The sequence below is a fragment of the Canis aureus genome, chromosome 12, assembly GCF_053574225.1.
Source record: "Canis aureus isolate CA01 chromosome 12, VMU_Caureus_v.1.0, whole genome shotgun sequence".
NCBI classification, from domain to species: domain Eukaryota; kingdom Metazoa; phylum Chordata; class Mammalia; order Carnivora; family Canidae; genus Canis; species Canis aureus.
The window spans coordinates 29,780,264-29,803,170 of NC_135622.1; the positions used below are offsets into that span (position 1 = coordinate 29,780,264).

Genomic DNA, 22,907 nt, shown 5'->3' on the forward strand with positions numbered 1-22,907 from the left:
GGAGAAGCAGGCTCCATGCAGGGATCCCGATGCAGGACTCAATCCTGTGACTCCAGGATCATGCCCTGGGCCAAAGGCAGGCGCTAAACCACTGAGCCACCCAGGTGTCCCTATCAGTTTTGTTTTAATTCAACATATACTGTCTGCTTATATGAAATTGCAACTGGGTATTAGTTTGAACCCTATAAAATCTCTAATTTTTAGCCATTTTGTGACTTTCAAAAATGTCAGTTTCATAAAGTTTAGCTTAATATATCAGTCAACAAATATTACAAGTCCATTATGGCTTCAAGGCAGTACCCTGATAACATGGTAAGTGCCACTGGGGATGTATAATCCAGGACCTTGAATATTTAAAGAGGGCAGCAAATGAGGATAAGTGTTTTTCACAAGAGGTTCTTGGTGAGAAAGACCTAATAAAAAGTTGGGGCCAAATCAAATTTTGATGTGCTGAGATGAAAGGGAGGACATTACAGGTAGAAGGATCACCATGAACCGATGTTTTGAAGCAGAAAGGAATAGCAAGTAATAGAAGAGCAAAGGATCCACTTTGGCATGTAGAACGTCATATGCAGATGGGCAGAGTTGATCTGATTCTCACATTGCCAGTGAAGAGTATATGGTAGGTGGTGGGTAAATCTGTACAGGGTTCTGCTTTAGGAAAGCTCCTGACACACAGGTAGAAAAGTACATGTGCAGAAGGAAGGTGAGCTATGCTAGGAGGTGATTCCTATCTATAAGGATAGAGGTCCAGTGGGCCTGACAGAAATGGAAGGAGGAAGTAATCACCTACAAAGATTTTTATTAGACTTGAAAGCTGATTTCATGTAATGGTTTGGCCAGGTCTGGCCAATGAAGTAACAATGAAGTTTTCTGCAAAAAAGACTTAATGGAATATGATTATCCATAATTTCAGAAAAGTTCATATGGCACTCACATTAGATAATGCAGAATTTTTCTTTTTTCCCCTATAAAGTCACTAGTATCATGTTTATTCATTATACAGAACACAGGTCCATTGATTCATTCGACAAATAGTTTACGAGACCTCACTGTGGCTAAGGCACTGTGTAGGGCACTGGCATATTTCTCTAGGTGTGTAGCAGTCATAGAGTCTGGGCATTGGAGTTAGGACAGAACCTTAGGGCTAACCTAGTTTAAATTCCACATTTACTGATGAGCAGATAGCCCAGAGAAGTGCACTGCAGGTCTGCTCTGGGTACGTCTAGATATGCCACAGGCTCAAGAAAAGGCATGTAAAAAAAAAAAAAAAAAAAAGAAAAGAAAAGAAAAGGCATGTAGATAAAGTTGATCATATACATTATTAAAGTGAAAAAAAATTTGAGTTGTAGTTAAGTGTATTTAAATATATATATTTACATTTATATATCTGCCTGTAAAAATAACTGGAAGAATATACTCTAGAAAGATAATACATAGGATTACCTCTGGATCATGAGTTATTTTGTTTACCTGTATTCTCTTAACTTTTCCAAAATTAATTATTTGTACAATAAATAATAAAAATAAAAAAGAGTGCTTTATTTGTACTCTTGAGCCTTCTTTCATGGCATACCGTGTTACTTAGGTTAAGCCAGCCTGGGCAGTGGTAGCTAATACAGGTTGATTTCTCACTCATGGCGCCTACCCAGCATGGATCAATGTAAGACTCTGCTCCATAGTCACCCAAGGACGCAGGCTGGTGGAGGTTCCACTTTCTTACAGCATCATCTGGAACAAGTGGCTTCCTCTGTTGCCAGTTGCATCTGCAGGAAAAGAGAGAATAGAGGATTGTCCTTGGGCTTTCCACTGCCTTTGCCCTAAAGTGGCATAAGCCATTTCTACTCACGTTTCAATGACCAGAACCAGTCACATGGCCCCACTTAACTTCAAGGGAGCTGGGAGATGGAGTCTTCTGTTTGCTCCAGAAGGAAGAAAGAAACGGATCTTAGTGTATAGTAGTGAACCCCCCCCCGACACACACACACACACACACACACTGTTCGCCACTGAGTCACCTATAGTAATAGGTGAGACACCTTACTGCTTGCTGGTAGCTCAGTGAAAAATGAAGTGGGACCTTGACACAACTAAGAAACAATAGACAAATTTTACTCAATGTTAAGTCTAACGTTGCTAACTGATAGTTATGTGAAGCCAGGTACCTTTTAAAGTTTATATCATGAAGTATGTGAGCCTCCTAGCATCAACTTAGCTAAGTTTAGTTTGTTGGTAGTGTTTTAATAATAATAGCACCTGACCTCTTTAGTAAAGCACCCTGCCTCTCTAAGGGTCCTCTTCAAACTCTCCAGGACCCACAGGTACAGCAGTCAATAGGGTAGTGGACCACAGTCTCATCAGGTAGTTCTTTCATGGTAATAACTGACCATTCATCGAAACAGATTATGGTAAATATGACCGTCCAAGACATGGCTCATTAGAGGAACAGCCTGTAGTCTCTCAATAGGAAACTTCTCCTTCATTTCATGGAGAATCTTGTTCTTGGTGCCATATGTCATATTCACCCCCAGGCCTCCCGACTGAGACAAGAGCTGATGCTTTCATGGAATCCATGAAATCAGGCACAACAGGAGAATACCCACAACTGGGCACCAAATGGAGGCCTAGAGGAAGCAACTGGGAGAATGGGCACATCCCTCCTTGCTCATAGTTTGCTCAGAACTGATGCTGAAAAAGTCTTCAGTTCGTATTTCTGTGGGATTAATTGGACTTTGGGAGGTTTTTTTTATTTCTTTAAAGAAGCTTGTGTGAAGCTTTGTGGACAGATGGGGATATTTACTTGCAAAGCTATACTTCCTTTTATCTCCCTCTGACCCCTGTCATCATCATGGCAGACAGAATTGCAAAGAAGTATGGTATTTGGTAGAGTTCTCTATGTTCATTATCATCTGACTTTAAAACCTTAATGGTATTTTACTGTTCAGGTGCAATGTTTATGCATTTTGCAAGGATGTGTTAGTGTTTCACTGATTCTGTTCTTAAATTAGTTTCGACTTCTAAGAATCATGATGCTTCTAAGGCAACTTTCATGGCCCATTTGGTCTGGTTCTGGGTTGTTAGCACTTGGTACCTATAGATTCACTTATATATGTAGGGCCTGTACAGGTTTTTTAGCCCTATCCATACGTTAAATTACCATGAAGTCACAGAAGTGTGGCAAAGGCTTGTGAATACTAGGATTAATATAACATATTGATTTGCTTTTTAGAGTTCCTGGGCTGAGAAAGAAAGCACATTAAAAAGATCAGAGAAGGTAATGCAGTTTTCCACACTGAACTGAATGTTTGCAGAGCTCATGGCTTGCTTACACATGCTAATAATGCCTCTGTCTTAGCCAAAGTAGCCATAGTCCTAGTCTCTCTTAACCAGTTAAACTGTGTCATCGTGGTTGCAAAGACATGTTCCAAAAAGGGTATGGTTGAGTGATTTCCAATGTGAAAAGAAATAATTGATCAAAATAATCGTTTCAGATCACTGAATGTTATTTGAGGAGAAGTTTCTAAACAAAGTCTCCAGTTGGCTATCAAATTTCTCTTACTTTAAAAAAAGGTTCCTCTAGCTCTCAAAGTCCATATCATTTAAGGAGAAGGAAAAAGAAAATTGGCCTAACCAGTCTAATACATTGAAAAAATGCATGGCTCATGCTTACATTACCATGGACGCTTGGTGATTACCAAACAGCTTGTATTAATCAGTGAGTAATGGCTTCACTGCTCTAATCCAAGGTTGACAAACTTCTCGTGTGAAGAGCCACATAGAAAATTTTTTTGGATTTGTAGGCAGTAAGGTCTCTAGTACAATACTCCACTCTGCCAGTGTAGTCCAAAAGCAGCTGCAGACTTCTGTAAACTCTGAGCATGGCTGAATTTTTTTAAAACTTTATTTATAAAAATAGGTAGTAGGCCACATTTGACTCATGGTCCATGGTTTTTGGATTTCAAGTCTAAAGTGTTAATTAACTACAAGGAACATAGGAGAACAAACCAAAACTCCTAAAAATTTTAAGAAACATAAACTGTACTATAAATAATATATGTGTATATACAAACACGCAGACACAGACACTATATGTTGTAAAAGTGTGTTGTAACCTTATTTGAGCTTCCATTTGACCAGTACTGTTTACACTTGACCTTTGCTAAAACTGGCAGGTGTACTGCTTTTCTAGGACAGCAGTGAACAACGTGCTGGGTCTCAGGCCTGTAGAAATTGCCACCCCCCCCCCCACATGGTTGCTTGGACGGGTGGTATCTATGTGTAGATCTGCTGTGTATAAATATCTCTACCTTCAGACTGCTGTGCTCCCCAGCCTGTCAGTGTCAGGGGTTGACTGGTTGTGTCCATACTGCAGTACCCTTGTTATCTGGAGAGGGTCTGCACACTTTTACTCCTAGGATCTCCTCTGGATTTCATGCCACCCTTCTCCTATAATAACTTGACATTGTCTCTGATAGGCTGTAATCTAATTAAGTGGATACAGCTGACTTCATATTGTGTTTTAGTTATGTTTACCTGGAACCACACCCTTGTCACCAGAATTAGATTTCAGCACCCCAATGTCCTTGATGGAATGTGTGAGATGCCCTCAGGGAAGCTCAGGAGACATGCTAGTCTTGAGTCTCTCCCAGACTCTCAAGGAGAACAGCTCTTCTCTCCTCCAAGGTGACTCTTGCTTGCATCCACTTCAGAGAATTCTGTTTCCTGACTGAGTAGCTGGTTCAGAGTCAGTTACTTGCCAGACATTAATGACACCCTCCATCCCTCCCCTTAGATAAACTTTAGTTTACAGAGTTAATAGAATTTAACACTTAAAAGCTAATGATGTCGTTTATTTCACACTCATTTGTGTTGGTGGTGTTTTCCCAGAGAGACAAAGAGTTCCTGAAGGCCATGTTTCTCCTGGTTTACCACGACTGTGTGGTCCCTCTTCTGCATTCCACACTCCTGCCCCCATTCAGGTGGGCAGAAGAAGAGACAGAGGCTGCCCGGTGGAAAGTAATTGCTGACTTCCTTAAGCAAAACCAAGAAAATGGGGGTGCCCTCCAAGCTCTGCTGTCACCAGATGGAGTCCATGAACCTTTTGACATTTCAGAGCAGACCTATGACTTGTTGGGTGAAATAAGAAAGAATGTAGCCTGAAGTGGTGGTCTTTGACCCTCAAGCTTCCCACTGAATCTGATGGACCCTCCTTGATGACCTGAATAAAATGACAGAACCAAAGTAACTGTCACATTATCATTTAGGCTTTATTCTTTTTTGTACAGACTACATTCTATAAGAAATACCTACTTGATAATTTGAATATGTGTTAATACAATAAAATACATTTGATAAGGAATAGTGTTATTGAAATTTAGGGAAATTTTTTTTTCAAAACCAACTAACTTATATTTAAGTTGACTATCCATAGATTCATATAAAAGCAAGATTTTTATCAAAGCTAAATTTGCAATTATTCAGGCAAGTGAAAATACAAATAAACTATTGGGATGACATCAAAATAAAAAGCTTCTACACATTGGAGGAAACAAACTAAAAGGCAGCCTATTGAATGGGAGACAATATTTGCAAATGACATAAAGGGTTAATATCCAAAACATATAAAGAATTGATATAACTCAATACCCAAAAAACAAATAATCCAGTTCAAAAGTGAGCAGAAGACATGAATAGACATTTCTCCAAAGAAGATATACAGATGGTCAACAGACACATGAAAAGATGCTCAGCATCACTCATCATCAGGGAAAGGCAAATCAAAATGCAATGAGATATCACCTTATATCCATCAGAATGGCTACAATCAAAAACACAAGAAACAAGTGTTGGTGAGGATGTGGAGAAAGGGGAACCCTTGTGGACTATTGGTAGGAGTGCAAACTGGTATAGCCACTGTGGAAAACAGTATGGAGTTTCCTCAAAAAATTAAAAATAGAACTACCCTATAATTCAGTAATTTCACTACTGGGTATTTAACCCCAAAATACAAAAACTAATCCAAAGGGATATCTATACCTCTGTTTATAGCAACATTATTCACAATAGCTAAACTATGGAAGCAGCCCAAGTGTCCATCAATAGATGAGTGGATAAAGAAGATGTGGTATATATACAATGGAATATTTTTCAGCCATTGAAAAAATGAAATCTTGCCATTTGCAACAACATGGGTGGAACTAGAGAGTATCATGCTGAGGGAAATTGAGAAAGACAAATACTATGTGATCCCACTCATGTGTGGAATTTAAGAAGGCAAACGAGCAAAGGGAAAAAGACAAACCAAGAAACAGACTCTAGACTAAAGAAGAAAGTAATGGTTCCCAGGGAGAAAATAAGGTTAAGGTTAGGGATAGGGGAAATAGGGAATGGAAATTAAAGAGTGCACTTATCATGATGAAAAAAAAATAAAATGATTAAGAAAAAGAAAGTGAAAATACAATGCACAGAATGGGAGAAAATAATTGCAAACTATGTCTATTAAGAGCATAGTATCTACAGTGGAATATTACTCAGCCATTAGAAATGACAAATACGGGAATCCCTGGGTGGCTCAACAGTTCAGCGCCTGCCTTTGGCATAGGGCGTGATCCTGGAGTCCCGGGATCGAGTCCCACATCAGGCTCCTGGCATGCATCCTGCTTCTCCCTCTGCCCCCCTGCCCCATGTCTATCACAAATATATAAATAAAATCTTTAAAAAAAAAAAGAAATGACAAATACCCACCATTTGCTTCGACGTGGATGGAACTGGAGGGTATTATGCTGAGAGAAATAAGTCAATCGGAGAAGGACAAACATTATATGGTCTCATTCATTTGGGGACTATAAAAAATAGTGAAAGGGAATAAAAGGAAAAGGAGAAAAAATAAGTGGGAAATATCAGAAAGGGAGACAGAACATAAAGACTCCTAACTGGGAAACGAACTAGGGGAGGTGGGCGGGGGGTGGGGGTGACTGGGTGACGGGCACTGAGGTGGACACTGATGGGATGAGCACTGGGTGTTATTCTATATGTTGGCAAATTGAACACCAATAAAAAATTTATTTAAAAAATAGCCTAGAAAAAAAATAGCCTAGTATCTAGCATATATAAATGATCATTGCTAATAAAATTTGTGTTGTGAAAGGAAGGGGAAATCGGAGAAAACTGTCCTATTAATCATTTGATTCAATCTAGTATTTGAATGTACTTTATCTTAATTAGATATAAAAGTAGGATCTAGTTTTGCTTTTTCAAGTCCATATGTGTTCAGGGGGCACCTGGGTCGCTCAGTTGGTTGAGCATCTGATTCTTAGTTTGGGCTCCGGTCCTGATCTCATGGGTTGTGGAATCAAGCCCCATGTCAGGCTCCATGCTTAACAGGGAATCTGCTTGAAGATTCTCTCCCTCAGCCCTTCCCCTGCTCTTACATGCCACACACTCGCTCTCTTCCTCTCTCTCTCTCTCTCTCTCAAATTAAATAAATCTCAAGTCCATATAAATGCTCTTTTAAAATAAACAAAAACCTTTCAGGCTTTGAGGAATGAGTTAACCCACCCCTATATCAAAGAACAAACGTTTTGTTGCATTTCAAATAAACTTGTGACTGCTGGCGAATTGTCCCAAGCTTTCACTGTTAGTAGTAGTACAGCTGCCATTTATGAAGTGCCTACTGTGTGTATTCTCAGTTAACTAGGCTAATCCCCACAACTACTATGGGAAATAGATACTGGTTTGTTCCTGTAGCTACTAAAGAAACAGGCCAAGCAGGATAAGCACTTTGTCCAAAGTCAAAGCCAGTAAGTAGCACAGCTAATATGGGAAGTAAAGCTACCACATAAAATGTTCTGCAACGTAAGATATTCCTCTCATCAGGACAAACGTTGAGGACTTGCATGTGCAAATAAAACATGAAAGGGCCGTTTGAAGAAACACATGACCAATTAGAGTTTAATCTAAATAGCCAGAGAACCAATTGAGGTACTTTTTCTGGCCACATGCTGCCTTAGAAGAGGCATTTACTTTTAGAGATCCATCTATCATGAAACTGCTCAGCTTCATCTGAGCTTGCACTAAGCCCTTAATCTAAAGGCTACCTGGGCCTTAATCTCACAAAGTAACATGGTGTGACAGGGCTCCCAGCCTCAAATCTGACGAGGGAACTTGGCCTTGAGAAAGACATCTGCTGTATCTCCAAGAGCTGTTTTCTGGAGAATCTCTGTCTCCCCTCTGTGCCATGTGGGCAGCTGGATGTCCAGACACCATTCTTATGGCCGTCATGATGCAGCTGCCCCATCTCTTTCCCAGGTGCTGCCTCCCCTTTCTCAGGGGCCATGGCCCTCCTTAGCTCCTGCTCCAAGGGAAAGGGGTTCCTGCCTTTCCAAATGGAGGTGGTGAGAGTGTAACCAGGACTTTTCCCCGTTCTGTCATAAGCTGCCTCATCTTGGGTCCCTGTAGTCTTGTTGGAAGATACCATGAAACCATGTCACTTGCCATTGTGAAGGTCATGTTTTGGTAGAATTTTTTTTTTTAAGATCTTATTTATTTGAGAAGGAGAGAGAGTAAGCACAAAAACGAGGGAGAGCACAAGCAGGGAGAGAGGCAGAGGAAGAAGGGGAAGCAGGCTCCCCACTGAGCAGGGAGCCCAATGTGGGACTCTCGATCCCAGGCCATGATCCCAGGGCCTGACACTGGGACAGTGAAGGCAGACACTTAACCGGCTGAGTCACCCAGGCGCACCTCTATGGAATCTTTAATTCCCTATCCTACCTTTTTATTTAGTTAATCACTTAGCTTAGTATTAAACCAGAGGTTGGGCATTTTGAATGAAAGAAAATATTGCTGGCGAATTCCTTTCAGCCAATGTGCACATGAAGAGAGCAAGCTTTCTTTAGAATGTGTTTTCAGATTGTCTTCTGTGGTCATTTGAAATGTGTCATGATTAACAAGTGGGAACAACTTCATCGTCTCTGACACATGAGGAAAATATGGGAACATGAGAGAAAACAGTTTCAGAAATGATCAGGCCAAAAAGTGAGGCACTGAGGCACTTAGTCTAAGTGTAGGCAACAGTTCCTCAGGGGTGAGCATGTCTCTGCCATTGAGAGACTCCACATTCTCTCTTCAGTCAATGGAATCTTTAAAAAAAAAAAAAAAAAAAAAAAACACTGAAACCTCCCTGGCTTTTTAAATGTCACTTTCTAGCTTCCAAAACAGGAAGAGGTTGTCAGGCAGCCAAAAACATCCTGGAAATGAGTCCTAGGGTCTGTTTCAGGGAGCGTGACTTGGCAACACTGAATTAATTGTGAGAGGCTTGGTGGGGGAGCAGCAACAGGGGGATTAGCAGACCTTTGCCCAGTGACCCGTATGTGCTGTGAGGCCACGGGGACTCCCCACATCAGAACCACTGTGGGGGGCAGGGCAAGGAGGGGCTTTAAAACTGGAAACTACATGGCCCTCTCTTCCCCAACATCCCAGCCTCTTATGAATGATTGAGGGTCATATCCATCAGATCTGCTGGAGGCGAAAAATGTTGTGATTCCCTTGTCTGCATGTGTGGGCTGGATGGTGATGAGACAGGGCCTGGAATAGAGTGGGTATGATCTCAGTCTTGAGTGGTTTTTACGGTGTGAGGTATGAAGCCAGAACAACTCACAAGGATCCATTTGAAATACATCACACACAAACAGAGCAGGTTTAACTTGCCAACCCAGTAGCATCTGGGAAACCCATCAGTAAAGGGAACTGGAAGTGTCTTCTACCAGCTGAGGGCTTTGTCAGTTTGCAGCATTATAGGATATCCTTTGCCGTGAACTGGCCCCGTTTCCTCTTGAGTGAAGCATTCCAAGTTGGGAGGTTCTCTTGGGGTGTGGAGGTGATCAGAGCTAGCTGTCACCTAGCTGCTTTCTGTCTGTTTCCTCAAAGCAGAGAATCACAGCCCGCACCTTACTCACTTAAAGCACTGTGCATCAGAGGTTTACAATTGTCCGTTCCTTTATTCATTCAGCAGGTACTCACTGAGCACCTACTATGCTCCAGGCACAGCATTCAGCTTTGAGGATGCGGCAGGGAGCAGCCCTGACCCGATTCCTGTCCTACCTCACGATGCATGAGGTAGACAGTAATCACATGCAGGTACCACAAAGGAAGGGCACAGACCCGTAGCAGAGCCTATCATTGTGTCTTTTTGTTGTTGCTGTTCAACCTGCATTCTGACACTCCTGGAGCCTGGAGTGTTAATAGAACTGCCACAGGCCCAAGTATGTGGTCAGTGTAGCTATTTTTCCTGATCTTCATCTTTTCTGCCCCAATTCCACTGTCTGACCCTTGGGGAGCAACTGGATTTTGATCAGTGTTTGGACGTATACCTCACTATCTATCTGAACCCCCACAGTTTGCTCTGAATTGAGGAACATGGGACACCTGGGTGGCTCAGTGGTTAAGTGTCTGGCTTCCTTTGGGGAACCTGCTTCTCCCTCTGCCTATCTCTGCCTCTCTCTCCATGTGTCTCTCATGAACAAATAAATTTTTAAAAACCTAAAAAAAAAATGAAACTCAGGAACACATGGGTTTGACAACCTAGTTACTTCTCCACATCCCAACTTGCTGTCTGAACTCCTGATACTTCAACGTAGTAGTCACATAGATTTGAGTAGGGAAGGTGGGTGGAGCCTAAGTGAGTGACAAGTGATGGGCTGTGCTGGCTCAGGGAAACGGAGGTCTAGGGCTTTATGACTCTCCAATGACACATTAGGTGAGGGCACGCAGCTCTGTGGGCAGCAATATAAAGTGAAAATCATTAATGGAATACAGCTCAAATTCAGGACTTTGATAGTGTGTCTATTGCTTAGTCTATTTCTCATGCTATGGATGGAGATAGCCTGGACCTTAACCTGCTCACTTGTGTCTGACTTCGCCGGCAAAAGATTAACTTCGCAGAACTTTGTCCTTTCCAAGAGGCCATATTGGGGGATAGCAGAAAAAGGCTCCCAGCTTCCTGAGCTCTCTTCCAGGTAGGTATCTCTGAATGACCCAGACATTATTCCATTGAGTCTTTCCTCGAAGCCACCCCTTTGACCCTGGCATGTTCTGTGCCACCCAGATCTCACAGATACAGGGAACCAGACTCTATTCTGCCTCAGAGACCGCAGGAACCACAACCTCCTCCCCAGTATGGGCCTACCCGTGTGTGCTTCTATCTCCCTGATTTGAAAGTCAACATGACCTTTATTTGTAGAGATAGTAGCTGCAGTCCAGCTGTGTCTGAATCAAGAGGCTAGAGTTAGTGGGATATGCATATCCCTGCAGCATAAAGGGGGAGAGCTGTGCTCTTTTTCTGCAGTGGAAAGTTGTTAAGCCAGCTGGTAATTTTGCTGCCCAGCATCCATATACTTCTCTCCTGGTAGCTTTATTCCTCCTCCGCTTCTAGAGGAGCCCTCTTTACACATGCACGCATGTACACACACACATGCACATACCCTTTTATTCCAGCTCCAAGGATGGGCTATGATAGGCCCAAGCAGATCAGCTGGCTCACAGTGAGGGGACTGGGAATGGACCAACAAAGAACAAATCAATCCCAGGACATTTACTCACCAGAGCATTTTCATCCCCTGCCTGGTGTAGTGGGACAGATGAGACTTGAAGCCACTGTGTGCTGCAGGGACATTGCCACCAGGAAAAGAGAGCCTAGAGCTGTGTGTACGTGGGGGTAGCACTAGTGGGGTTAAGAATGAGGTCAACTGCAGTGACAGCAACAAGTGGAGCTGACACACAGAAGGGATCTAGACCCATGATTGCATTGAGTCATTGGACCCAGCCTCACCTGAAGGCAGCATTCCCTCTGAACTTCTCACTTGCCTAAAGTAATATATTCCCGCCATTGTTCAAGTCATAACGGGTTCTCCTAACCCTTGCAATGGGAAGAGTCCCAGTGACTACATGCCTAGAGGCCAGCTTTCTCCTGGCCTGTTTCTTATTTGTCAGGCAACCAAGATACATCTCTTCTGAAAAATATATGAAGCCGCTTATTGGTGAGCAGAGAGGTTGAGGAAGAGGAGTCAAGATAAGCAGTTGTCTCCAAAGTCATTATGACAAAAAGTGTAGATTTAGTCATTGGAAAACATTTAGTGAGCACTGACTGTGTTCTGAGTGGTGTTCAATAGGAACAGAACTACCACTAAGCCAACAGGTAGGGGCGGGGAGAGTGGGGAGGCAAGCAATATGCAAATATGAATCAATAAACAAGAAAAATACTAGATCAGGATAAGTGCAATTCAGAGAATCAGAACAGGCTGATATAGTTCTGGTTCTGAGCAAATAGAGACTAGTGATAAATCACCCATTTTCTTTCCTCTGGTATCTCCAGACCTGGCTCAGAGACACGGTGCAACCAAAACTGTGCCCAGGATACAGATGAAAAAACATCTGCAAAAGGAGCCCCCTATTTCTGGTCTAAGGAAAGGGAAGGAGAGCCCCTCCAGGTCAGAGAGAGTAGACAAACCCTGTTTACATCAGTCTTTCCTGCCCCAGCCTCCAGCTATCTATTGACGGTAGTGGTGAAACGCAGTGGCAGCTGGACAGGTAACAGAACTCTGAGAGAGGGGAACCTTTCTCTCTGACCACAGAAACTGGGGTCCCAAGAGCATTGAGGAGAATCTCTAATGCTTTCCCCAACCCCCGTCTGTGTGTCTGGGTCTCTATCCCTCTGTCTCTCAGGGTGTGTGTGTGTGTGTATGTGTGTGTGTGTGTGTGTGTGTGTGTTTTGGCACAGCAGAGGAGGGAAACTAAAACCCTGGCTTTTCAGCCAGAAGACCAAAGTGAGAGAGGGAGAGAGCAGGATCTCCTGGGAATTGGAAAGTGTTGGGGAATTCATGGAGAGGAGAGAGCTAGAGAAAGTGATTCATTATAGTGTATGAATGCCTGAGCTCACCCTACACAGCATACCGCTAGGGGTTTAGAACTGCACCAGGGCCCCAGACCGGTCCCAAGTCCCTGACAAGCACACACACACACAGCAGATTGGAGTCACACTGCAAAACCTTAAAAATTGAACTGACATTGGTCAGTGGTTACAGCCCAGAGATAGCAGCAACTTGCAGCTGGAACCTAACCAGGCATTTGCCTGATAAGCCAAAAAAAAAAAAAAAAAATCAACATTTTTTAGGGTTTAAACAAGACCCAGAAACTCACGACAATATGCAAAATGTCCAGATATAATCGAAAATTACATGACATTTGAAGACCCAGGAAAATCTCCACATCTCTCAAGGAAAAAGACAAAAAAACAATCAAGAGACAACTCTGAGATGACACAAGAGTTAAAATTAAGGCATTAAAGCAGCTATGACAATTATGCTCCAAGAAATACAGGCAAATCTTGAACAGAAAGTCTCATCAGAGAAATAGACAATACAAAAAGAACTGAATTCAAGTTTCAGGAATAAAGAATATAATAATCACACTGCAAACATTGCATAGGCTCAATTTTTTTCCTCTTAAGTTCTTTGAAATATGTATGGTAGTTGAAAGCAAAGGTCATAACATTGTCTGGTGGGATTTGAGTTTATGCTTATACAATCCCCACAATAACTATGATTGGAAAACAATAGAGTGAAGGGAACTACATGGTTTGCTTCTCCTTCTGCTCCTCCCGCTCATGCTCTCTCTCTCTTCTTGCAAATAAATAAAATATTTTTTTTTAAAGGTGTATACACAGCTATCTAGTGACCGTAGATGCTGGATTCATAGATGCTTAAAAAGATATGTTCTAGAATGTTTATAGTATTGTTCTTAATTATAACCCGGATTGAAAGAATTCAAATGTCCAGAAACAATAGATTGATAAAGTGTAGCATATTCATACAGTGGAACACCATGCAGCAGTGAGTGAACTACAGCAACACACAGTGTCATGGATGAGTTTCACAGACCTCATGTTGAGTAAAAGAAACCAGACACAAAGGAATCTATTCAAAAACAGGCAAAACCAGCCTAGGGGTTAGGACATCATGAGAGCAGATATTAGGGAGGAGAACAGGAGAAATGCCTGGGAGTCTGGCAACATTCTATGACCGGGGTGGAAGTTTCATGGTCTGTATGTTTTGTGCACTTTTTCTGGAAGTATATTATGCATCAATAAAAACAATTTTGGAACTACTTTTAAAAACCAGAATGGAAATATTAACAGGGGAGGTGCTCTTGTTATGGAAAGGAAAGAGGTCCAGAAGAGAAGTGATTTCAGGATTAGAATTAGATAAAAAAATAAAAAATAAAAGAATTAGATAAGCAAATACTTATTAAGCATCTGCCATATGCCAGAACTTTCCTAAATGCTTTTGTATGCATTATCCCATTTAACCCACCACCAAAAACAAAGGAGAGCATGAACACAATGATAATAGAAATCAGCAGTATTGAGTATTGTTGCATGATTTTTAAGAATAACTCCCAATTCTCCATCCAGGAGTTGGAAACCAGCAGGCCCTTTGCAGAAGAGTCTGAAAGGTCCCTCTTCTGGGCCTGGCATTCCCCATGGCCTCACACCAGACTTCTGACCTCCTCTTCAAGTGCATTTATATCCAAAGCCCCAGAAATGCCTTGAGTGGACTTTGTAATTTTTTGTTTACTTAAAGAATATTTTCTTGCACAAAACTTAAATCTGTTGTATAGGAGAGAAAGCATGGCAAAGGCATCCTTTTGTTCATTTTTCTTTGAGATTCTCTGTGAAAAGTAAAGACATTTCCTAATACATTCTCAGTACAACTTTTTTTTTAATAAAACTTTTTATATAGAATGTTTAACAGTTGTATTAGTAAGAAGTGTCTTGGGACATAAGGTAAAAGAATGAAACCGATCCAAAAAGAAAGGAGGAAAAAAAAAAAAACGGCAGGGAGAAGAAGACACTGCCAAAGAGTAATTACTTCAAGAGCTTCCTCACATCGTCCACGGCAAGACAGATGCTGTGGGGGCATCTAGCTGGTAACGTGATCTGATTATCTGAAGCCTTCCATTAAGATATAACCAGACCTGATGCATCAGGGATACTGGCTCCTTCTGAAACACATTTCAGCAGGACTGCTGTGGAGTGTTTTGTGGCACCTCCTCCGGGAATACAATACAAAACTCAGATCATTTCAGGAATGTGTGTTTTTTTTTCTATTTCTTCTCCATTGAAGCTGTTCTTATAGTTCTAAACTTCTGTCCCTTCTGGGATTTCACTACCTGTGGTGCATTATGAATCCTATAGCTTTCTTATTAATGTCTACATAGAGTGTGCTATACTTTGTCACATATAATACAACATCACTTGGTTAAATGTAAAATGTTTAAATATGCCAAAGTTTTTGTTTTTGTTTTGTTACATCTTCATTTCTTGTTTGTTTTCTTTTCTCTGTCTTTTTTTTTTTTTGAAAGATTTTATTTTTTATTCATGAGAGACACAGAGAGAGAGGCAGAGACATAGGCAGAGGGAGAAGCAAGTTCCTTGCAGGGAGCCTGATGTGGGTCTCCATCCTGGAACTCTGGGATCACACCCTGAGCCGAAAGCAGATGCTCAACCACTGAGCCACCCAGGTGTCCCTGTTTGTTTTCTTTTTTAAAGAGAGGGGAGAAGCACCAGAGATAAGGAGAGAGAGAATCCCAAGCAGGCTCCACGCTCAGCGCAGAGCCTGATTTGAAGCTTCATCTCATGACCCTGAGATCATGACCTGAGCCGAAATCAAGAGTCCATCACTCAACTGATTGAGCCACCCAGGAGCCCCCATCTTCATTTCTTAATTACACTAATTACCTCAGGAGGTGGAAGTGGCTCAGGCCCTGTTAACCTCTAAGGGGTTCCAGGTCCTATTATTACCTGTAGATGAGCAGTGAGCCTAAGGACCGTGTTTTCCTTCTTGCTTTCCCTAAGCTGCTCCCATGATGCCATGTTGTCAGTGGTCAAGTCAAAGTATCCTACAGGCCATAAGAGTGTCACAGGGCTCATTTACAACCTTCAGGAGAGGTGCAAGAGGTGAGATTCCTGAGACAATGCCTGCTTAGCTTGAGTTCCTCTTGCAAACGAGGTGGGGCCAGATGGCAGGTAGAATTAGGGCCTTGCTTTCTCCCTTGGTCTCCACAGGCCTGGGAGAAGGGAGTAATCAGGATGGCTTGAGGTTTACTCAGGATGCTTTGCACCTCCTTGCAATGCTTTGCTTTGGGCTCTATTTGTCCCAACCACCCCCCTCCACTGGCTATCCGCAGACCAGGCAAAGGCCCAGCTGGCTGTTCCCCTGAGCTGTGCCCAGGAGAGCAGGCCCTGGAATGCACTACCCTAGCTAATGAACAGACACTGCAAACAGACACACTCTTGTGGAGGACGCTAATCACCCCAGCACACAAATCTAACCTTCCACATCCCCTCCTCACCAGGGATCAGCTCCCTGACTGGCCTGCCAGGGGCTGAGGTTGAGGCCACGGAGGGCAAGGAGAAAGGACCCCGATGCCAAGCATCCCGAGCAGACGCTGAGGTTCCAGGCCTTTCTGCAGATGGTCAACTCTAAGACAGAGAAGAAAAAGACTCAAGTCTCCAGGACCTGGTTGAGAGTGAGAGGAGTTGCTTGGCCACTGGGTTACAGCCCCCCTGATCCACTGGCGAGTGGGCGGGAGGCAGGAAGGAAGAGCCTGGCCCCAAGCCCGCCTCCTGGCCACACTGGGGGCCGTGGCAAGGAAGGAGGAAGGCTCATACTTGGGGCAGCACCCAGCCAGCTGAACCCTTCTCAGGTGCCTGCCGGGGCGGAATTCTAGAGAGGGAGAACCCCTCCATGTGCTGTGTGAACAGAGAAGAGAGGAGGGTGGTGGAGCGGATGCAGGGAGAGAAGGAAATGGCAGTTTCCTGGGGTCAGGAGCCAGAAGTGAGGACAGCTAGTTGGGGATGGAAGGTGGCCCCCATGAGTGGAGAAGGGGGGACCCAGGCAGCAGGGGTGGACGGACATAAGACCCAGCATCGTCAGTGACCAGCTCTGTGGCCTTAACCTACCAGATCCTCAGTCTCCCCGCTTGGGAACGAGATGATAGAGCCCTGAGCACGGCTGTGGGGAGCCCCAGACTTGCCTGCAGATTGCTTGGCTCATAGTAGGTCCTCAGTAAACAGTGCTGGTCATAGCAAGTGGCCTCCGCCTACACTCGGGCCACAAGGTTGAGGGGTGGTGGCTGTAGCGAGCACCCCTTGGAGTACTATGCTCCGGATTCAAAATCCCTGAGGAGGAGAAGTCTGGGAAGAGACTCCCGCCCTCCTTGCCTCGGTGCCCCCAGCGAGCCCAGGCCCATCTGATGCAAATCCGAATCCGCATTCGCATTTCACCAAGGAGTCTTTTGGCTGGAGGGAGTGGAAGGACCTGCTCGGCTGGAAAGGTTTTTTTTTTTTTTTCCCTCCCAGGCGACGTCCGATGGGTGTGTCGGGCAGGAGGTGATATTTGACGGAACCGGCGCGGTCGAGCTGCAGCGGAGCCAAGGGCAACAGGCAGCGGGCGAGAGATGGCCTCCCCGGACCTGCCGCCCCCCACCAGCCATGCCCCGCCCGAAGTGCCCCTGGGGGTCATGCTGTTCCTCACCATCCCCTACGCCTTCTTCTTGCCCGAGCTGGTGAGTGCTGCGTGGGCTGCCTGCAGAAGGGGAGGGCCCCGGAGAAGCGCACTCCCTGGGGACAAGGGCTCCCTGGGGACAGGGGCACGGCCGAGCTGCTCTGGGCCCGGCTCCCCCACTGCTCAGACTCAGCCCCACGGTCCCTAATCCCTCCCTGTGCTCCTCCCAATTCCTGCAGTATGGTGGGTTTCCCAAACAAACCCAGGGTGACAGCCAGGCCACCTGGTGATCGGAGGGTCAGTGACGGATGGGGGGGATGCTGCTAAAATATGCCAGGTCCTGGGGAAGATGCTGGAAATCGACTTTGATATGGTTTCTTTTCTCCAACCACTTGCTCATTTCTGCTTTTCTCAAGTTCCAAACAGGACAGTGGTGGGGGGCAGCTCTGTCTTTCCTTCTGAGAGGAGGTCTTCCAAGATTTTCTTAGCTGTCTGTCACATTCGCTGACTTTGAACTTTGACTTGTAGACTCTGTGCAAGAGGTAGCTTGTGACAACATCTGCCATAAAACAGTTGTGTGAGCCGCCCTGGTTGTGCACTGGAACCTGTCACCGCATAGTCTGAGATGCCCTGCAGCTGATTTGTGGCCGTAATCCCTGCCAGCGGGGGGTTGGCGGGTGGCTCCCACAGGTTGCAGTCTGCAGAGCTCTGCACACAGTGTCCATCTGAGCCAGCTGTCACTATCCTCTTTCTATTCAGGGGGACACTGAAGTCTGGTGAGCAATTCAGGGCAAAGGAGTTAGCTTTGTTTTGGAACACCCCCTGAAGTATCTAGCTTGTGGGTGACACTCTTACCAGCCCTGAATTTGGCAGTGCTGACCCCGGGCCTGGGAGGGGAAGGTGGAAAGTGGTCCCAGTTTTCAGGTGGACCTGACTAGCCCTCTCATCATCTGCTGGAAGGCTGGGCCTGATCCAGCGACCCTGTGGCAAAGTGGTTAAAGTGTGCCCATTGATGGCACCAAGAAAGGGAAGCCAGGCAGGGTGGACCCAACATTCGGGCGGCTCCAGCTGAAACCCCACCCAAGAGCCAGGTTTCTGCCAGACCCGCCACCCCAGGGGGAGCATAAGCCAGGCGGATGACAGCTTAGTGCTCTTGCAAGTGCTCTGTGCCTGGCCCTGGGTGTGTCCCTCCCCTCAGAACAACCACATGAACTGCCAGGATTGTGGTCCACTCCACTACTTTGTATGGAGTGCATGCTTTATGCCAATTGTGCAAAGCCCCCGCTACAGGCCCTGCCTTCCCAGGTTCCCTGCCCGCTGGAGAGAGACTCCCAAGGACTTCTCCACAGTCAGACTCTGCTTGAGGTGGTGACTGCCCTGGGCTGTGGCATCAGCAAGGAGAGACCTGACCTTGTCAAGTCAGGGAGGGATTCAGACCTACCACTGAGGCAGCAGTTTTGGTGCTGGACCTCAAAGGATAGGGTGTCTCTCCAGACTGGCGGCCAGTGCCAGCCTGGAAAGGAAAGGCTCTGGAATCCAGGAGAGCCCAGCAGGCAGCAGGCTGAAGGGAAGGGGCTTACAGAACTAGGAAACCCCCAGGAGGAATGTCGTTGTGATAGGGGCCACCTCATGCACCCACTGCCTGAGGCTGGGCTCCTGTATGCTTCTGCTGGTCTCTGGAGCATTAAGTATCTCAAGGGGTAGGGTATGTCATTGGCTCGACTGTATTCACTTATTTTTCTTTTGAAGTACTTGTTGATCTATAACAAAGCCGTGTGAATAGTACAGAGAGTTCCCGTATACTCTACTCAGCTTCCCTTAAAGTCTGCAGCTTACCGCATACAGCTATCAAAATCAGGAAATTAGCATCGATATTTTCATTGGTCAATGGTTCTAATAAACCTCACTCAAATTGTGCTGATGTGTCCACTCACGTCATTTTTCTGGTCCAGGTTCCAGTCAAGGATTCTGCATTGCCTTTGGTTGTCTTATCTCCTTTGTCTCCTTCAGTCTGTGTCTTAACATTTTTGAAGAAAATGTGGTTTTGTAGATGTCCTTTCATTTGGCCTTGTCTGATGTTTCCTTATTTACAACCTTAGTTTTTTTTTAAAGTTTTCTTTAAAAAAAGAAATTTCTTTCATTTGTTTTTATTGAAGTTCGATTTGCCAACATATAGTATATATTTGTTTTGAGAGAGAGAACATGAGTGGGAGGGGCAGCAGGAGAAAGAGAGAGAATCTCAAGCCGACTCCAAGCTGAGTGAGGAGCCTGACATGGGGCTCGATCTCACGACTCCGAGATCAAGACAGGAGCTGAAATCAAGAGTTGGGCACTTAACCAACTGCACCACCCAGGTGCCCCTACAAGTTTAGTTTTAATTCACAAGTGATCCTTATTCATTGTGGAATAGTTAGAAAATACGGAGATAAATATAACACATTTATATGCATATATTCATATATATCTATGTATATGTATATGTATGTATCTAATGGGGTTATTCTGTACGTGCATTTTGTACTGGCTTTTCCTTAAAAGCATGTTCCTAGCACAGACTATAGAATCAAGTGTGCCTGCCTCATATCTAGGGCCAGGGACCAGGGATGGGAGGTGAACCAGAGAGGAGAGAGAATAGCAAGTTGGTTGGTTGATTCTGATCCCATTGAGTAGAAGATATGCTGGGCTGGAGAAGAGGGTGAGAATCAGCCCAAGAGACACCCCTGTGCCCCCGACCACCTGGACATGCTGCACCATGCTGCACTTGGGCACCGAGCACCAGGAGGGCTGACCACGGAGCACCAGGCCTTGGGGGCCCAGCAGACTCTCAGTCTGGGGACCTGAGGCATCATAGACATCTGTATGTTTGTCTAAGGACATGAGTCCAGAGAGTGGATGAAACCAGGAGCTCAGGGCAGCAGAAAGGGGCAGTTAGCAAGTGGAATCCATACCTGGATTCAGATACAGTCGGTGACGGGGGTGGCCCAGGGTGGACATGGGTGGTGTCTGCAGGCACACTTCCCTCCAGCCGCTATTTACCAAGCACCCACTGTGAGGTCTGGAGAGCAGGGCCTATGCCAAGGGCCTTTCCATGGGAGTGAGGGACAAAACTATAAGAAGAGCAGCACTCCAATGAGGCCCTGAGCTCTTAACTCTGGCTCCCCTGAAGCCCTCCTGCCACCCCTGCTGCTAGCAGCAAGCAGTCTCAGGCTCTTTTGCTGTAAAGACAGTGACAAACTAGGGTGACAAGAGGATCAGCATATTCGCCCCCCGCCCCAGCTCTGCCCCCGGAGCCTGCTCATACAGGCTCCACCTAAGTTGCTTTATTTCAGACTTTTTAGCATTAAAATGCACATTTTAAACATTTATTTTACGGTAATTAGAGATTCATAGGCAGTTTCAAATATAGTTCAGAGAGGTCTCTCACAGCCTTCCCCCAGCTTCCCCCAGGTAGTTGCATCTTTTGTATTGCTAGTCCCATCAAAACCAAGTAACTGATATTGGTAAAGTATGTCCATACTTCTGTGTCATCTTCTCGTGTAGATTCATGTCACCCCCACAGTTAGAAAACTGCCACCGCAAACGTCTTCCTCCTGCTTCCTTTTTACAGTCACCCGACCCCGACCTGGTCTTCCTTCTTCCCCTCTAGAACCCCTGGAAGCCACCAATTACATCTCTATAATTTTGTTACTTATATTTTGTTAACTTTTCAAGAAAGTTATACAAATAAGGGCGCTGAGGTGGCTCAGTCGGTTAAGTGTCCAACTCTTGATTTTGGCTCAGGGTCATGATCTTAGAGTAGTGAGATCCAGCACTATGTAGGGCTCCATTCTCAATTCAGAGTCTGCTGGAAATTCTCTCCTTCACCCTCCATCCCTCCCCCCACTCATGCTCACGAGCTCTCTCTCTCTAAAATAAATAAATCTTTTTTAAAAAAGTTATATGAATAAATGGAGTCATAGAGTATGTGGCCTTTTGAGATTGGCCTCCTCCACATTGCATAACGCCCTTAAGGTCCACCCCAGTTGTGTATGCATCAATAGTTCCTTCCTTTGCTTGCTGCATAGTAGTCCGTGGCATGGATGTACCATAGTCTATTTAACCATTGATCCATTGAGACATATTTTAGTCATGTGCAGTTTTCAGCTATTCTACATAAAGCTCTATGAACGTTCACGTACAGGCTTTAGTGCAGGTGTTCTTTTCACTCTTCGGGGAAAATGCCCGAGTGTGATTGTTGGGTTGTATAATAAGTGTGTGCTCACTTTTTATCAAGAAACTGACAAACTGTTTTCCACAGTGCTTGTACATTCCTACCAGCAACTGAGGAGACTTTCTGAGATTTTAACATTAAAATTCGTGTTTTGTTAGGCTTACTGTTGAGTTCAGATTTCTCACTTGAAAATGATACTGATTTCAAAATGTAATCCCTGAGTGTGAAACAGTGCATTTTAAGGTGAGAACAGACATGGTGTATTCCCTCTGCCTTTCATTCTTAGAGTGTGAGAACCCGCTGGTGCCAGAGTTTGGTGGGGCTGGGGGCCAGGTGACTGGCTCAGCTCTTCAGAGCACAGTGTGCAGGTGGCTGGGGAGGTGGGGAGAGTGATTGCCGTGGGTGGTGGGGGGAGATCATTGCCTGTGTGGTGTGAGTTGATTCATCAACTTTTTTACAAGATGATGGGGATGCCGAGAGCCAACCCAGGTGACTGTGATCTGGGGAGTGCTCTATGAAGCAGAGTCCAAGAAGTCTTTTGACTTTAATCTCTTCACTAGTTAACTTTATTGATTCAATGTTTAATTAAAAAGAAACAGCTAAGATTTCTAGTCAGCCAGGTAAAAGGTAAAATAATTCAGGCACTCTGGTGTTTGATGTTTCAGCCTCTTACCTCGCTTGCATGGTGGTCAGAGGGAAATACTCTGATGCCCCTAGAAGCTCATTCCAGAATCTTAGCTGAGGAAGCTCACCTTTATATCCTCAGTTTCACCTATTTTCAGCCTGCTTCTTCTTCTACTCTATTTGTATGTAAAAGCCTGTCTGAGGGGCGCCTGGGTGGCTCAGTCAGTTAAGTATCTGACTCTTGATTTCAGTTCAGCTCATGATCTCAGGATCCTGGGATCAAGTCGCCGCTTAGCAGAGAGTCTGCTTGGGATTCTCGCCCTCTGTCCCTTCCCACCCTCTAAAAAAACAGCCTAGCTTGTCCCTACCTTCACCCCCCACCTCACCACCATGTGCCCCCCCCCACTCTCCTCCTGCAGAATGAGGGAGTTAATGATCTCCATGCCTAGGGGGGCGACTGATGCCCACTATAATGCCCCAGAATGCCCCCCCCAAAGGGAGAACAAGGGACAGGG

At 44.8% G+C, this 22,907-nt stretch overlaps 2 protein-coding genes across 5 annotated transcripts in view; both read left to right on the plus strand.

The window, feature by feature from the left end:
* Positions 1-5,259, plus strand: part of NPHP1 (nephrocystin 1) — a 59,077-nt gene extending 53,818 nt beyond the window's left edge. For all 3 annotated transcript variants that reach the window (XM_077843340.1, XM_077843342.1, XM_077843343.1), the window contains 2 exons: positions 3,230-3,274; positions 4,888-5,259. In XM_077843340.1, the coding sequence (XP_077699466.1) occupies positions 3,230-3,274; positions 4,888-5,160 (318 nt within the window). In that variant the 3' untranslated portion in view covers positions 5,161-5,259. The remainder of the gene's footprint in view (positions 1-3,229; positions 3,275-4,887) is intronic.
* An 11,180-nt stretch (positions 5,260-16,439) lies between these two features.
* The window catches only part of MALL (mal, T cell differentiation protein like), a 29,319-nt gene continuing 22,851 nt past the window's right edge, over positions 16,440-22,907 (plus strand). Inside the window, exons 1-2 of one of the 2 annotated variants that reach the window (XM_077843347.1) lie at positions 16,440-16,581; positions 17,414-17,619. In XM_077843347.1, the coding sequence (XP_077699473.1) occupies positions 17,512-17,619 (108 nt within the window). In that variant the 5' untranslated portion in view covers positions 16,440-16,581; positions 17,414-17,511. Of the gene's footprint in view, positions 16,582-16,608; positions 16,759-17,413; positions 17,620-22,907 lie in introns of those variants that run through there. The other variant, XM_077843346.1, reaches the window with a different exon arrangement.